This window comes from Thunnus thynnus, chromosome 24, assembly GCF_963924715.1.
Source record: "Thunnus thynnus chromosome 24, fThuThy2.1, whole genome shotgun sequence".
Lineage (NCBI taxonomy): Eukaryota > Metazoa > Chordata > Actinopteri > Scombriformes > Scombridae > Thunnus > Thunnus thynnus.
The window spans coordinates 9,556,754-9,571,971 of NC_089540.1; the positions used below are offsets into that span (position 1 = coordinate 9,556,754).

Consider the following 15,218-nt stretch of genomic DNA (forward strand, 5'->3'; position numbering starts at 1 on the left):
TCCATATTTTTTCCTATTCTTGAATATACTTACTTGAGCATTTTCCGTCATGTTTGTTTGACCTACTTCTGACTGTCTATGTCTGTGTCATCGTGTGGAGTGAAATAGTGAAATATGTCTATGATCATCAGTTTATTTTGGATGTAATGTAACAAAGACTTTCGCTATGAGAAATACTGGCTGGGAGGTAAATCAGCTGAGCACGCTTGGCCTGCTAGTGGATCAAAAGGAGACCACATTCTTGCCTAACTCCCCCGTCAATGCTAGTCACTCGTTGACATGCAAGAGCTGTCTACATCGAACTGAGATGTGTACTTTTCTCTCTAAATGCACTTTAATGCACTGTTCTAAGTGCTCGTTCTTTTTTTTGTTTTTTTTCTCTTGGGATTTATATGTTTTATTAATTTTTTTAAAGGGAATTTTTAGATAAACAGTATATCTTTATCCTTTCTGTTGCTGTTGCACTGCTGTGGGCTGGGAGGAACAGCATTTTGTTTTTTTGTGTATACAAATACACAAGAAAATGACAAGAAACTAAATCTTGAAATCTTGAAATCTTGAAATTTTGTAGTGGTCAGACTAGCATTTGACACAACAAGTGCATAATCGTAAATTTAAACTAATTAGCTTGGAGAAATGCGATTTTAGGGTTATTTTGGGTCATACAGTCCCAGATAGCATACGGAAGTGGGCCACTTCAGGCAATGATGTGGCATCGCTGGCCTTCTTCTGGCCCAGATGAAAATGGATGTGAGCCTCAAATGACCCACATGTAAAATAGCAAATATGACCTAAATATCCCAAATCAAATGTGAGCCTTTTTTGGTAAAGATGCGGTGCTCTCAGGTATGTTTATTATGGATGTGGGCCAGTTCTGGTCTATCTGGTCTGTTCTATGTTGACATATGGCTTGCTAGTGGCCCAGATCTGGGAAACAGGAGTGGATCACCCAACTAAGTGGCATCATTCCACGCAGTATGTGGGCCAGGTGAAAATGCCAAAAGTGTCAGGTGTGGGCCGGATCTGGGCCATATCAATTTTGCTATCTGGGGTACTATATCAAATTCTTGTCGTTACTCTGCACTGCGTGGTATTCCTGAATTAAAAATGACATTTCTCTGAGATGGAAAGCAGTTATGCAAAAATGTGGCCTACACTTAGTCCCCCAGACTCATGTGACATCAACTTAACCTGTTCAGAAGTAGTGAGACATAGGTGGAAGTCTGACCATGAGGCCGTTGATGGAAAATCCCCTTTGGCTGTCTGGTTTCAGATTCCACCTCAGTGGTTTTGTTTTGCTTTTGTTAAGTTCAAAGCAGAGTTAGTTTGAGCACTGTTTGAATGTGTGTGGTTTGTTTTTGGGTCATGAATGTAGAAAAAAATGAACACATGACAACAATAAGCACTCTGTCATTTTCAGAAAACAGCGTATCCTCCTCAAAGTAGTCTACTATCTATTAGAAAAATGAGAAAGGAGAAAATAGAACTACATTGTTCATCTGGTTACCCAATTAGTGACTATACATTTAATTTTTGCTAACATTAAATTGGCATAATCTTAGCAAGCACCTAACAGCCACAAGAGAGCATTCTTCACTGCTGCTTGCAAGTCAGGTTTAAAGATTATTTTTGGATGACTGTTTTCTCTTGAATTACACATCAGTGAATACTAGCGTTAGTCTGGTCTGGTCTATACCTACACCTTGTTTATCCCACTTGCATTTCATGATAAATAATGGCCTTCTATCTAAAGCACATAACAACTGAAGTTTATTCAAATATGTAGACAAGTTGATTAAGATATGTTGGCTGCTGAGCCCCAAAAGACAGAGTGGTTATGTTGGTTATCTTAGCTCAACCCAAGTGTGTTTCTAAGCTGTAGGTTGCTGCAAATATACTGTATTTTGTTGCCAAGCTGTACTAAAACCTGAGACATAATAGATGATTTGTTACATGCTGTTTTCAGGTACTTTTTTGTGATAAACCCTGAGAGGAGAACAATGGCCAGTCAGAGGAAAAAATGCCCAAAGAAGACAAAAAAGCTGACCGTGAATCCCCATCACCACGCAGGCTTCATAAAGGGAAGTTAGATGTCCTTCTTGTTTAAAATTTTTCTCTCTGTCATTCAATTGTTTCTCTTTATCTTTCTCTCACTCTGCTCAATTTTCATTCTTGTTTCTTTCTCACTCAGGACATTTGTGTTATCCTGCAATCTGTTTGTTTGTGCTTTTATGTTTTTTTAAACAGTAGTTTGCAAAGCAGCTGCTGTTTAGACTCATGACTAAGTTTTGCTGGCAGCTCAAGATATTATAATTAACAGATTTACATTGACTCACATTGAAAGGGCATGAACCTTCAGAATTAATTTTTCAAATACATATTTGAATATATTTGGTATATTTGAAAGCCTCTGAATAAATTTTCAGTTCCATAAAGCTGTTACTTGTCATATCCTCTTTTGTGATAGATGTTAAGGGTTACGCGTATCAGACCAGGCGTACACGTGTTTTTCTAAAGTGATCTAAGGGTGATGTGATGAGGTGGAAATTATATAAGCTGAGAGACAGAATGTTTTAGTAAAACATTGTTTGATTTGGTTGATAACTAGCAGCACTTATTGTGTGTGTTTTTATGCGTTTGGTGACGAAATGTACGGAAAGACTTATGGTGAGCAGGCTGACTTGCAATTTGCATACAGACAACATATAGGCACTGATGATGCAATCAATAGCTTAGTGCATATGGTCACTTAACACCAGGAGAAACCAAAGGCCTATGTTAGACTATTGTTTGTTGATTTCAGCTCTGCATTCAATACCTTGCAGCCACACATATTACTCAACAAATTAAATCAGTTCAGCGTCAACCCATTCATCATTAGGCGGTATCATGCATTTCTTACCAACTGCACCCAGCAAGTCAGAGTGAACATAACTGTCTCTGAGCCCACAACCATCAGTACTGGAGTGCCCCAAGGGTGTGTTAGCTCACCTGTGCTGTTCACTCTCTACACAAATGAATGTACCAGCCATACTGAAAATGTACACATTATTAAATTAAATCTGATGACAATACCATTCTGGGGCTCATGCAAACTAATTCTGATGTTCAGATGTATAAGTCTATCATCCATAACACCATCTTATCCTCAACACAAAAAAAAAACACAGAGGAGATGGTGGTTGACCCCAAGTCTTTCAGTGATCATTCACAAGTGGTCATCCACGACCATATCATGGCGCAGGTGGACTCCTAAAGGTACCTGGGCATCAAACATGGACAACAAACCAGAGGCTGCACTTCCTGAGAAGGCTCAGAAGCTTCGGTGTGACCCAGGAAGTGCAGCTTCTCTTCTATCATGCAGTAGTAGAGAGCCTCCTGCACTATGGTATCTCTGCATGGTTTGGTAACTTGACAGTTCAGTCAAAGGCCCAAATCAACAGACTAATACAGACAGCCATGAAGATTATGGGAGTTCGTCAACATCCCAGTCTTCAGGATATTTTTCAGCAAACCATAATCAGACAGGCACAAAAAATCATCTCAGATCCAACTCATGTTCTTCACCCTGACATCAGCTCCTCCCATCAAACAGACAGTACAGAGTTATCTTAAACAGGCACAACCGTTTCAAACACCCATTGATTAATCGTTTTTGTGTGATTCATTTTATTATTCTACATACAATTATTAATTTACATAGGAGTCAACATTGCATAATATTATTCTTATTTGATCCTTAGTTGTGTTACATCTTGTAAAGTCGGTTTACATATGAGAGATACAAACTAATAATTGATTATACATATCTGAGATATCACTGCCGACGATGGTTTACAGTCCAGTGATGAATTATTGATATGGATGCTGTAGAGAGCCGCACAGCCGCGCGTAATGACTGTTTTGGCTGTTTGAGAACCTCACCGGTGCAGCACAATCTGTGAAACTGCGGTGCAGCGAATTGATATGAAAAAGGGCTGATTAAGGGCGTGTCTTTATCCATTTATGGCTCATTGTAGGAGTGTAAATGAGGCTCGTGCACGTGCGCCTAGTTCCACAATGAAAACACAACTTTATAAACCTGACAAAAAGAGTGTGTCTGCATATTTCTGGCTTTGTGCGTGCGTGTGAGTTTTACGCATCTGGCCCCAGACGTGTAAACGCCTTAATGTTGCAAGGTTAGTGAGTGTTTTAAAGTCTGTTTAAAATGAGAATGTTGACGAGTGAAAAGGAGTCCAAAGCGTCTCTAGTTACAGCAGAAATAGAAAATGTCAAACTGCCAAATACCACTGTGACAAATGATCAGGAGCTCAATAAGATAAAAAGGCAGTCTTATAAATGCTAACTGCCGGAGAAAATATTTTTTGACCGCTTCCAAGAGCCTGTTAGGAGAGTGTGGAACTGGTAAACTTAAAACAACGTGTATTAATACTTACACTGTACGGTGTTCAGCTTCTTGTGCTGCTTATCACATAGCGCTAATTGTCAGTTAATGTTAGTTAACGGGTTATCTGTTAATGTACAGATAATCTGTTATCTGTTAATACAGCCTTTATTGCTTTATTGCTATTATTGTCACACATTAACTTTATTGCGGGGGCGGGAGAAATCTTGCTGATGTCCTGCGTCATGACGGAGACACCGGGAAATGTCGTGTCTGTTTACATGCTGCGTCACATGTAGTTTTAAATGAGGAAATCTGCAACTTCCTTTTAAGGGTACAACGTCCAGTTCAAAACAGGGCATGCTAAACTGTTTGGCCGTTGTATAATCCTTGCCCTTTTTGGCTTTTTGTTACAGTTCAGAAAGTTTGCAATAACACAATAAAGGACATATGACAGTAAGCAAGGGGAGAGGAAAATATCATGGAGAACTGAGAGGTCTTAACACTTGTTTTACTGAAAAACTTCACACATCAAAGGGACACGATACTGTATATGAATGCCTAGTGTGATATCCTGTTATTCTTAGCGCAGCATATCAATTTTTCTCACCTACAGCTCAACCCCTTGAGCATAGATGGCAGAGCATTGTTAAAATTTGATAGAATAAGGTTGCGTGTAAAGAAGACTAGAAACAGGGTGCAGAGGCAGTTTCCGCTCACAAAAATCCAAAGATCCTGTTTTCATGAACGAAGGCCCAGACACCTTGACGCATGACTGAATAAATACCATAGTTGCTGCATTAGTGGTTAACATTAACCCATGATATCAGTTCAAAGAAGAGCACTGCTGCACTACTGCATATTGTTGGCTAGTAGGCTACACCTAAATATAGCTTACAATTCCAATAATACATTGGGTTTATGTGGTGTCCATTAGTGAAAAGTGAGAATATAATGATAGTATAATACATGTCCGCTATGATATTGCTTTAATGACCTTACAGTATTCTTGTTGGGAGTTATCCTTAATAATTTTTCCAATGTTCATGCAAGGAATTTAACTTGAATAAAATTTTGCAGGCTATGCTACGTAGTTTCCAGAAACATTAACAAACTACTCTTAACTATTTCTATCAGTAAAACCTATGCAACCTGGTATCACACCAAAGCATGTAATACACCTGCTGGTCCACTGTATCAGTGACTATGTTTACACACACAAAATATTCAGGTTTTTGCCCTTATTCCAAAAAGGACAATATTCCCACTAAGCTGTTTACATGGCTATTGAAAATGAATATTCCACTAATATTCCCGTTTACATGCAGCCGTGCATACTCTGATCAAAATAGGAATAGGAATAGGTATGTACAGTATGTAAATAATATGTGATCTTAGCTGTTCTGAGCACAGTTTGTATACAAGTGAAGACACTGCACTTTGGTCTGTAATGAGACAAGAGACACTTGTTGTATATGAGTTGTGCACTGACTTTATATGTGCTGTGATTCTTAAATAGTCTACACAATTACAAATTTTGCCATAAGTGTTTTTTTTTTCATTATTTATTTAACCCTCTGGCATGTTTGAATGTCCAGTGGAAGGGGAGGGACTTTGCCTCTCTATACATGCCTGTACTTTTCATGCCTAGACAAGGCAAATGTGACACTGACACAGTGTCCTCTAGTGGATCAACAGGTGTATTACATGTTTTGGCATGATACTGTTACCTGACGTGCTAGATGTTATGTTACACAGAACCATCTGATAAGTCGTCCTTGGAAACTGTTTGGAAAAGGGCAGGCACTTTCAAAAAATACTCGGCAGGCGATTGGATGAACCATCTGTCTATCACCGTCTATCACCATCTTACACTGCAAGGCAGCTGAATTCATGAGATAACGAGATCAGCAAGAATCCTCAAAGGACACTGACAGTGGTTCGGACACATTGAAGCCCAACAAGATGGATTCTCGCATGACCTTGTAATGTCATGATCTCAAGAATCCAACTGCCTTGCAAGCTAAATGATACTGGTCTGACCTGTAAACTTGAGAGTCCAGCTGAGGGCGATACAGCCCAGTTTGACAAAGTGGACGATAAAAAGCTTTCCCAGTCAATGAATTAATAATGACATGTCCCTGCAGTCATTTGATGAAATCAATTTGAGATGGGAGTTATGGGTCATTGAATGAATAAGTGCATTAACACAATTTATGCTCACTGCAGACTATTTCTGAACAACAATGAGCCACTCTTCAAGCTGTAACTTACTAAAGTAACACTACTTAAATCAATAGTATATTTACCTGATTTGCCTCTTCATATAATGAAATATTTTTTACATCACATTTTAGCAGTTATAAAACTTAAGACTTTATGTAAACTTTATTGAGACTAAACAAATTATTTTGAGTGTTACATTACGCTCTTAAATTTGTTTTCAAATGGAAACATGGATGGTTTATCAATGCTTTTTAGAAGGCAAGAAAACAACCATTGCATCAGGGTGTGCCTGTGCCTGTTGGGCAATATCTGGTCTTTAAAAGAAGGGAAGTCTGCAATAACTGCTTCACTCTCAAAGGAGACAACAGACATCTATCGCTGTCCGCTCAACAGGTGAGGATTTTACATTATTTTGTAATTTCAGACCATTTTGAAGACACAGACATTTGACATTGTGGGTTTCAAGATGAGTTCAAGTACTGAGAGGGTTCATTTAAAAGTATAATCCAAAACAATAGTAATAAACAGCTATTTCTGTCATCTGTTAGCATTATAAAAATGTTTCAAATGTCTAACTGCAACTCTTATATATGGTTTGAATTAGTTAAAAAGGTCTTTTAATTTATTTCTTCTTGGAAGGGGAGGGACTTTGCCTCTCTATACATATACTTATTAACAGCTTATTTACAGTGGCTGAGAGAGCTCAAGGCACCACAACTTAAGAAAACACAGGAAAATATATGTGTTGTGCATCATTTGACACACATTATTAAGCTTATTTATGCTTTGAATTGCTTAAAAATGTCTTTTAATTTAATTTTTAAAAATCAATTTAATCTTTTAAGCAATAAAAGAATTATTTATAACTCCACAACCTTGCTGCATGTCACGGCAGGTCAAACATTTATTTCATGACACACTCATTTTGTGCAAATTAACATAGTTCAAAACCACAGTGCGGTACTTTCCAATCTGATGTTATGGTGCAGAGCCTCTAAGGAATAATTAATTAACTACAAGGATGTGTTGAAACAGATTCTTATGAGGCATATTTAATAACACTATCAATTTATCATACCTGTGTTTTCTTAAGTTGTGGTGCCTTGAGCTCTCTCAGCCACTGTAAATAAGCTGTTAATAAGAATAGGTTCAGCTGGTGTTCATCCTCCTCCAGCATGTCACTTCTTGTGTCCTTTTGAGTAGCTCTTTATCAGATAGACCGCTTCAATGGACGGCAGAGGTTACTGTCGTGGAAGAAAGTGTGCGGTGTGCTTTATCAGGAACTACACCTCTACAAGTGTGACTCTTTTTGTGTGGTTGAACATAGGATGAAGAAGAAGTTGATCCTTGATGTAGACACAGGGGTGGATGATGCTCTGGGCATCATGGTGGCCCTTGCCGACCCCAATACGGAGATTTTGGGGATCACCTGCTGCCATGGCAACACAATGCTGGAGAACGTCCTCAAGAACACTCTCCGAGTCCTGAAAGAGTGCAACAGGCTGGATGTAAGTAGCCCTTGTACATGGTTGTATCGACTGCTTGGTTGTGATTGGCTGATTTGATTTAGGGGGTTTGTTGGGGTTAATATTAGGGTTAACAACAAGGACTGGGTGACATCCCAGTACATAAGCAGTCCAGTATCTATATGCTGGTTTTCTACTTTTGGTCATTTTCCTGATTTAACTAAAGCTTTGGAGATATGACCCATACATGATGCTACTGTATATAAAGCCAACATATCATACTCTACAGATCCCTGTGTATCCTGGCTGCTCATGCCCACTGCTGGCCCGTAAACAATATGCTGGAGATTTCCACGGGAAGGACGGGCTGGGCGACGTCCCTGATCCAAATGCTCCAGGCCTGGAGCTGCTGCAGAAGAAGAAAGCTGTGCAGGCCATGATCGATATTGTCAAAGAGAACCCTGGAGAAGTGAGACAAACATGAAGACAGTCATTTATAAATGAATAAAGTGAATGAATGATATTGACTGCATTAGATACACAAGACACACACACACACACCACGCCATTAAAAGATCATAGAAGAAGAAATATGTGTTGATTTGTTGCTGCTGTCTAAAGGTGACTCTGGTGGCCACGGCCCCTCTCACTAACCTGGCTGTCGCAGTGCAACTGGACCCTTACTTCCCTCAGAGACTGAAGGCACTCTACATCATGGGAGGCAACACTGAATGTACGTTACCTGTCAATCACTTCAAAACATGCTCTCAATCTGTTCGTCTGGATGAGTCTTTTATTCTCCTTTTGTGTGATCTGCAGCCAGAGGTAACACCACAGTATGTGGAGAGTTTAACTTCGTGGCTGACCCCGAGGCTGCCTACATTGTGTTGGACCGCTACACCTGTCCCACCTACATCGCTACCTGGGAGTTCACCTGCAGAATGAGCCTGCCGTGGGTGAGGCTGAACACACAACTTGAAGATCTTTAAATATAATTATACACAATCAGCATTATCCAAAGATTAACCCAAAGTTGGTCCAGATTGATAAAGCAATACAGTTTCAGCTAAATAACGGGGTAAAGACCTCCTTACTTTACTATATATATTAACACAGAATTTATGTTTAATATATCATGTGAAAATAAATCAAATAATTCCCTTTCAGAGAGCCTTTATTTGCATAGTGAACACTCTCTGTTTTTCCTCCTCAGTCTTTCTGTGATCAGTGGCTGGCCCAAGACACTGAGAAGGCAGCCTTTCTGAAAAAGATTACAGCCCTATCCTTCAAGGTAAGAGATTATAATGATATGAGGGGGGAAACATATCATTTACCTTTCTGACAATTGTCAAGAAGCATCAGAAAATGGCTGCTTTTAATACTATGTCATTAATTATAAGGTAGCAAGCATGGAACCTCAATCTCAGTAGGGTTACTATGCAATGACTATTATGCAGTGTTTTTACAGCACAACTTCAAGGTACCCAAATGATCAGAACTCCCTTAAAATTTGCTTTCTATTAAATTATGAATGTACAACATCTCACATGTGTTTACAAAGGTCTTTTTGGGGCTCAAGCAGAATGCCCCCAGCAAATTACAATTTATTACAACTAAAATCGTGAAAAGTGCAAACAAACAGGACATATTGCAGCAGATTTTGTTATGGGACTCACAAATTCAAATTTCTGGGCACCGCTGTGGTGCTTTCAGTGTCATTTGATTCTGTGTCACAACATGTCTGAATGTCTCTTCATGATGTATTGTTACTGCAGAGAGCTCAGTCAAAGGACTATCAAAAGGAGATCATAGCAGGCAAAGGGTTCAACTCCTGTGACACCTACGCCATGGCTGCCGCCATCGATGACACACTCATAACAGAGAGTGAAGAGGTGAGAGACAACTGCTTTTTATCTGTTTACATTACAAAACATATCAGTTCAGATCATTTTCCAACAAATTCTCATGTTCCTCCTCCAGGTTGCAGTGTCCGTGGAGTTGGAGGGGACCTACACCCGAGGCATGATGGTGCTGGACTACATGGAGCTGCTGAAAAAGAAACACAAGGCCTTCATCATGAAGAAAATTGACTCGGAGAAGTTCAAGCAAATGTTGATGAATTCATTGAAGTAGAAAGATATTTTAACAAGCGAGAGCCATGAATTTTGTTCACTAAAAGAAAAAGCAAAGCAGCATTTTTTTCCTGTTTTCTTTCATTTTTTTCATTCATTTTTCAGCATTTGTAATGGTTTTATCATTTTGTCTACAACTTGACAGGTGCATTTACAGTCAGTAAGAATTATGTGAGAAGTGAAAATGTATTTCATTTTCACGACTACATTTAGAGGTTTGGTTAAAGCAGTTTCTATATCCTCATGGGATGAGGTCTAAAAGCAAAATGAAACTTGTGGAAATAAATTGCTTCCAGACAGCCCTTTTAAGTGGTTTGGACACAAAAGGGAACTTGAAGCCTGACAAGTTGGATTTTCGCATGATCTTGTAATGTCATGATCTCAAGAATCCAGCTGCCTTGCAAGCTAAATGATACTGGTCTGACCTGTAAACTTGAGAGTCCAGGTGAGGGCAATACAGCCCAGTTTGACAAAGTGGATGATAAAAGGCTTTCCCAGTCAATGAATTAATAATGACATGTCCCTGCAGTCACTTGATGAAATCAATTTGAGATGGGAGTTATGGGTCATTGAATGAATAAGTGCATTAACACAATTTAGGCTCACTGCAGACTATTTCTGAACAACAATGAGCCACTCTTCAAACTGTAACTTACTAAAGTAACACTACTTTAATCAATAGTATATTTACCTGATTTGCCTCTTCGTATAATAAAATATTTTTACATCACATTTTAGCAGTTATAAAACTTAAGACTTTATGTAAACTTTATTGAGACTAAACAAATTATTTTGAGTGTTACATTACGCTCTTAAATTTGTTTTCAAATGGAAACATGGATGGTTTATCAATGCTTTTTAGAAGGCAAGAAAACAACCTTTGCATCAGGGTGTGCCTGTTGCACTAGCAATATCTGGTCTTTAAAAGAAGGGAAGTCTGCAATAACTGCTTCACTCTCAAAGCAGACAACAGACATCTATCGCTGTCCGCTCAACAGGTGAGGATTTTACATAATTTTGTAATTTCAGACCATTTTGAAGACACAGACATTTGACATTGTGGGTATCAAGATGAGTTCAAGTACTGGGAGGGTTCATTTAAAAGTATAATCCAAAACAATAGTAATAAACAGCTATTTCTGTCATCTGTTAGCATTATAAAAATGTTTCAAATGTCTAACTGCAACTCTTATATATGTTTTGAATTGCTTAAAAAGGTCTTTTAATTTATTTTTTCTTGGAAGGGGAGGGACTTTGCCTCTCTATACATATACTTATTAACAGCTTATTTACAGTGGCTGAGAGAGCTCAAGGCACCACAACTTAAGAAAACACAGGAAAATATATGTGTTGTGCATCATTTGACACACATTCTTAATGCATTTTTAATGATAAATTGATAGTGTTATTAAATATGTCTCATTAGAAAGTCATACCTATAGATTAAAGGTAGATTTACTGGTAGAATTACTTATTGCGCAGTGCTCTCATTTCCTGCTCTGTATGGCAATATTTTCATACACATATACTCTGTTTCAACACGTCCTTGTACTTAATTAATTAATCCTTAGAGGCTCTGCACCTTGAACTCAAATTAATCTTTTAAGCAATAAAAGAATTATTTATAACTCCACAACCTTGCTGCATGTCACGGCAGGTCAAACATTTATTTCATGACACACTCATTTTGTGCAAATAAACATAGTTCAAAACCACAGTACGGTACTTTCCAATCTGATGTAATGGTGCAGAGCCTCTAAGGAATAATTAATTAACTACCATACTGTGTTTTGAACTATGTTTATGTTTATTTGCACAAAATGAGTATATAATAATAATAATAATGAATTCTACCAGTAATTCTACCTTTAGTCTATAAGTATCACTTTCTAATGAGGCATATTTAATAACACTATCAATTTATCATACCTGTGTTTTCTTAAGTTGTGGTGCCTTGAGCTCTCTCAGCCACTGTAAATAAGCTGTTAATAAGAACAGGTTCAGCCGGTGTTTATCCTCCTCCAGCATGTCACTTCTTGTGTCCTTTTGAGTAGCTCTTTATCAGATAGACCGCTTCAATGGACGGCAGAGGTTACTGTCGTGGAAGAAAGTGTGCGGTGTGCTTTATCAGGAACTACACCTCTACAAGTGTGACTCTTTTTGTGTGGTTGAACGTAGGATGAAGAAGAAGTTGATCCTTGATGTGGACACAGGGGTGGATGATGCTATGGCCATCATGATGGCCGTGGCAGACCCCAGTGTGGAAATTTTGGGGATCACCTGCTGCCATGGCAACACAATTCTGGAGAACGTCCTCAAGAACACTCTCCGAGTCCTGAAAGAGTGCAACAGGCTGGATGTAAGTAGCCCTTGTACATGGTTGTGTCGACTGCTTGGTTGTGATTGGCTGATTTGATTTAGGGGGTTTGTTGGGGTTAATATTAGGGTTAACAACAAGGACTGGGTGACATCCCAGTACATAAGCAGTCCAGTATCTATATGCTGGTTCTCTACTTTTAGTCATTTTCCTAATTTAACTAAAGCTTTGGAGATATGACCCGTATAAGATGCTACTGTATATAAAGCCCAACATATCATACTCTACAGATCCCTGTGTATCGTGGCTGCTCACGCCCACTGCTGGCCCGTAAAATACATGCTGGAGATTTCCACGGGAAGGACGGGCTGGGCGACGTCCCTGATCCAAATGCTCCAGGCCTGGAGCTGCTGCAGAAGAAGAAAGCTGTGCAGGCCATGATCGATATTGTCAAAGAGAACCCTGGAGAAGTGAGACAAACATGAAGACAGTCATTTATAAATGAATAAAGTGAATGAATGATATTGACTGCATTAGATACACAAGACACACAAACACACATCATGCCATTAAAAGATCATAGAAGAAGAAATATGTGTTGATTTGTTGCTGCTGTCTAAAGGTGACTCTGGTGGCCATGGCCCCTCTCACTAATCTGGCTGTCGCAGTGCAACTGGACCCTTACTTCCCTCAGAGACTGAAGGCACTCTACATCATGGGAGGCAACACTGAATGTACGTTACCTGTCAATCACTTCAAAACATGCTCTCAATCTGTCCGTCTGGATGAGTCTTTTATTCTTCTTTTGTGTGATCTGCAGCCAGAGGTAACACCACAGTATGTGGAGAGTTTAACTTCGTGGCTGACCCCGAGGCTGCCTACATTGTGTTGGACCGCTACACCTGTCCCACCTACATCGCTCCCTGGGAGTTCACCTGCAGAATGAGCCTGCCGTGGGTGAGGCTGAACACACAACTTGAAGATCTTTAAATATAATTATATACAATCAGCATTATCCAAAGATTAACCCAGAGTTGGTCCAGATTAATAAAGCAATACAGTTTCAGCTAAATAACGGGGTAAAGACCTCCTTACTTTACTATATATATTAACACAGAATTTATGTTTAATATATCATGTGAAAATAAATCAAATAATTCCCTTTCAGAGAGCCTTTATTTGCATAGTGAACACTCTCTGTTTTTCCTCCTCAGTCTTTCTTTGACCAGTGGCTGGCCCAAGACACTACGAAGGCAGCCTTTATGAAAAAGATTTCGGCCCTATCCTTCAAGGTAAGAGATTATAATGATATGAGGGGGGAAACATATCATTTACCTTTCTGACAATTGTCAAGAAGCATCAGAAAATGGCTGCTTTTAATACTATGTCATTAATTATAAGGTAGCAAGCATGGAACCTCAATCTCAGTAGGGTTACTATGCAATGACTATTATGCAGTGTTTTTACAGCACAACTTCAAGGTACCCAAATATTCAAAACTCCATTAAAATTTGCTTTCTATTAAATTATGAATATACAACATCTCACATGTGTTTACAAAGGTCTTTTTGGGGCTCAAGCAGAATGCCCCCAGCAAATTACAATTTATTACAACTAAAATCGTGAAAAGTGCAAACAAACAGGACATATTGCAGCAGATTTTGTTATGGGACTCACAAATTCAAATTTCTGGGCACCGCTGTGGTTCAGTGCTGATATGATATGATGTTTCTATGTCACAACATGTCTGAATGTCTCTTCATGATGTATTGTTACTGCAGAAACCTCAGTCAGAGAACTATCAAAAGATCATAGCCTATGATTTCAACCCCTGCGACGCCTACGCCATGGCTGCCGCCATCGATGACACTCTCATAACAGAGAGTGAAGAGGTGGGAGACAACTGCTTTTTATCTGTTTACATTTCAACATGTCAGTTCAGATCATTTCCCAAGAAATTCTCATGTTCCTCCTCCAGGTTGCAGTGTCCGTGGAGTTGGAGGGGACCTACACCCAAGGCATGATGGTGCTGGACTACATGGGGCTGCTGAAAAAGAAACACAAGGCCTTCATCATGAAGAAAATTGACTTGGAGAAGTTCAAGCAAATGTTGATGAATTCACTGAAGTAGAAAGATATTTTAACAAACGAGAGCCATGAATTTTGTTCTCTAAAATATGATTTTCTTTGATTTTTTTCGTTCATTTTTCAGCATTTGTAATGGTTTTATCATTTTGTCTACAACTTGACAGGTGCATTTAGAAGACTTATTTCATTTACCATAAAGGGTTTGATTTATTTGGTAACATGTCCATGTGAGGAAAGGGAACTTAAAGGAAGGAGGGATAGTGCAATATAAAAATAATATACAATGTAAAAATGAGACCTTTCCAGCTCTAGCACATTTGAATGCTGAAAACATTTGGTGAATAAAGCATGTATACTAGAGAAAACTGTCATGTGGACTTACAGTGAAGCTCCCACCTCGCTGTGTTTTGTCTATTTTTCTAATTTCCCATCCTCCATATCAGTTAACCACGAGCAAAACGCATAAAAAGCCTGCACAAGTAGTCTGCACAAAACAAGAATGGAATTAATATAGATTTTCAGGTGGCAGTCATATGTTAAAATCTTCGATGAATGCAGTCTGAGGAGTCAAAACATTGTTATGTAACTTAAATAAATCACATTTT

The 15,218-nt window shown here is 38.8% G+C and overlaps 2 protein-coding genes across 4 annotated transcripts; both read left to right on the top strand.

The window, feature by feature from the left end:
• Nucleotides 1-4,075: 4,075 nt before the first annotated feature.
• On the top strand, nucleotides 4,076-10,266 carry LOC137176900 (inosine-uridine preferring nucleoside hydrolase-like). 3 transcript variants are annotated; one of them, XM_067582929.1, is made up of 8 exons: nucleotides 4,076-4,178; nucleotides 7,938-8,118; nucleotides 8,366-8,545; nucleotides 8,698-8,809; nucleotides 8,896-9,032; nucleotides 9,290-9,367; nucleotides 9,852-9,968; nucleotides 10,057-10,266. In XM_067582929.1, the coding sequence occupies exons 2-8, from the start codon at nucleotides 7,939-7,941 to the stop codon at nucleotides 10,207-10,209; spliced, it is 957 nt and encodes a 318-aa protein (XP_067439030.1). In that variant the 5' UTR covers nucleotides 4,076-4,178; nucleotide 7,938; the 3' UTR covers nucleotides 10,210-10,266. The 3 variants fall into 3 exon arrangements, with proteins under 3 accessions (XP_067439030.1, XP_067439031.1, XP_067439032.1); XM_067582930.1 differs by lacking the exon at nucleotides 4,076-4,178 and adding an exon at nucleotides 4,305-4,404; XM_067582931.1 differs by lacking the exon at nucleotides 4,076-4,178 and adding an exon at nucleotides 6,929-7,003.
• A 1,845-nt stretch (nucleotides 10,267-12,111) lies between these two features.
• Nucleotides 12,112-15,172, top strand: LOC137176969 (inosine-uridine preferring nucleoside hydrolase-like). Its single transcript, XM_067583025.1, has 7 exons — nucleotides 12,112-12,567; nucleotides 12,816-12,995; nucleotides 13,148-13,259; nucleotides 13,346-13,482; nucleotides 13,740-13,817; nucleotides 14,307-14,417; nucleotides 14,504-15,172. Exons 1-7 carry the CDS (start codon nucleotides 12,388-12,390, stop codon nucleotides 14,654-14,656), a joined length of 951 nt encoding a protein of 316 aa, XP_067439126.1. The 5' UTR covers nucleotides 12,112-12,387; the 3' UTR covers nucleotides 14,657-15,172.
• Nucleotides 15,173-15,218: the final 46 nt, after the last annotated feature.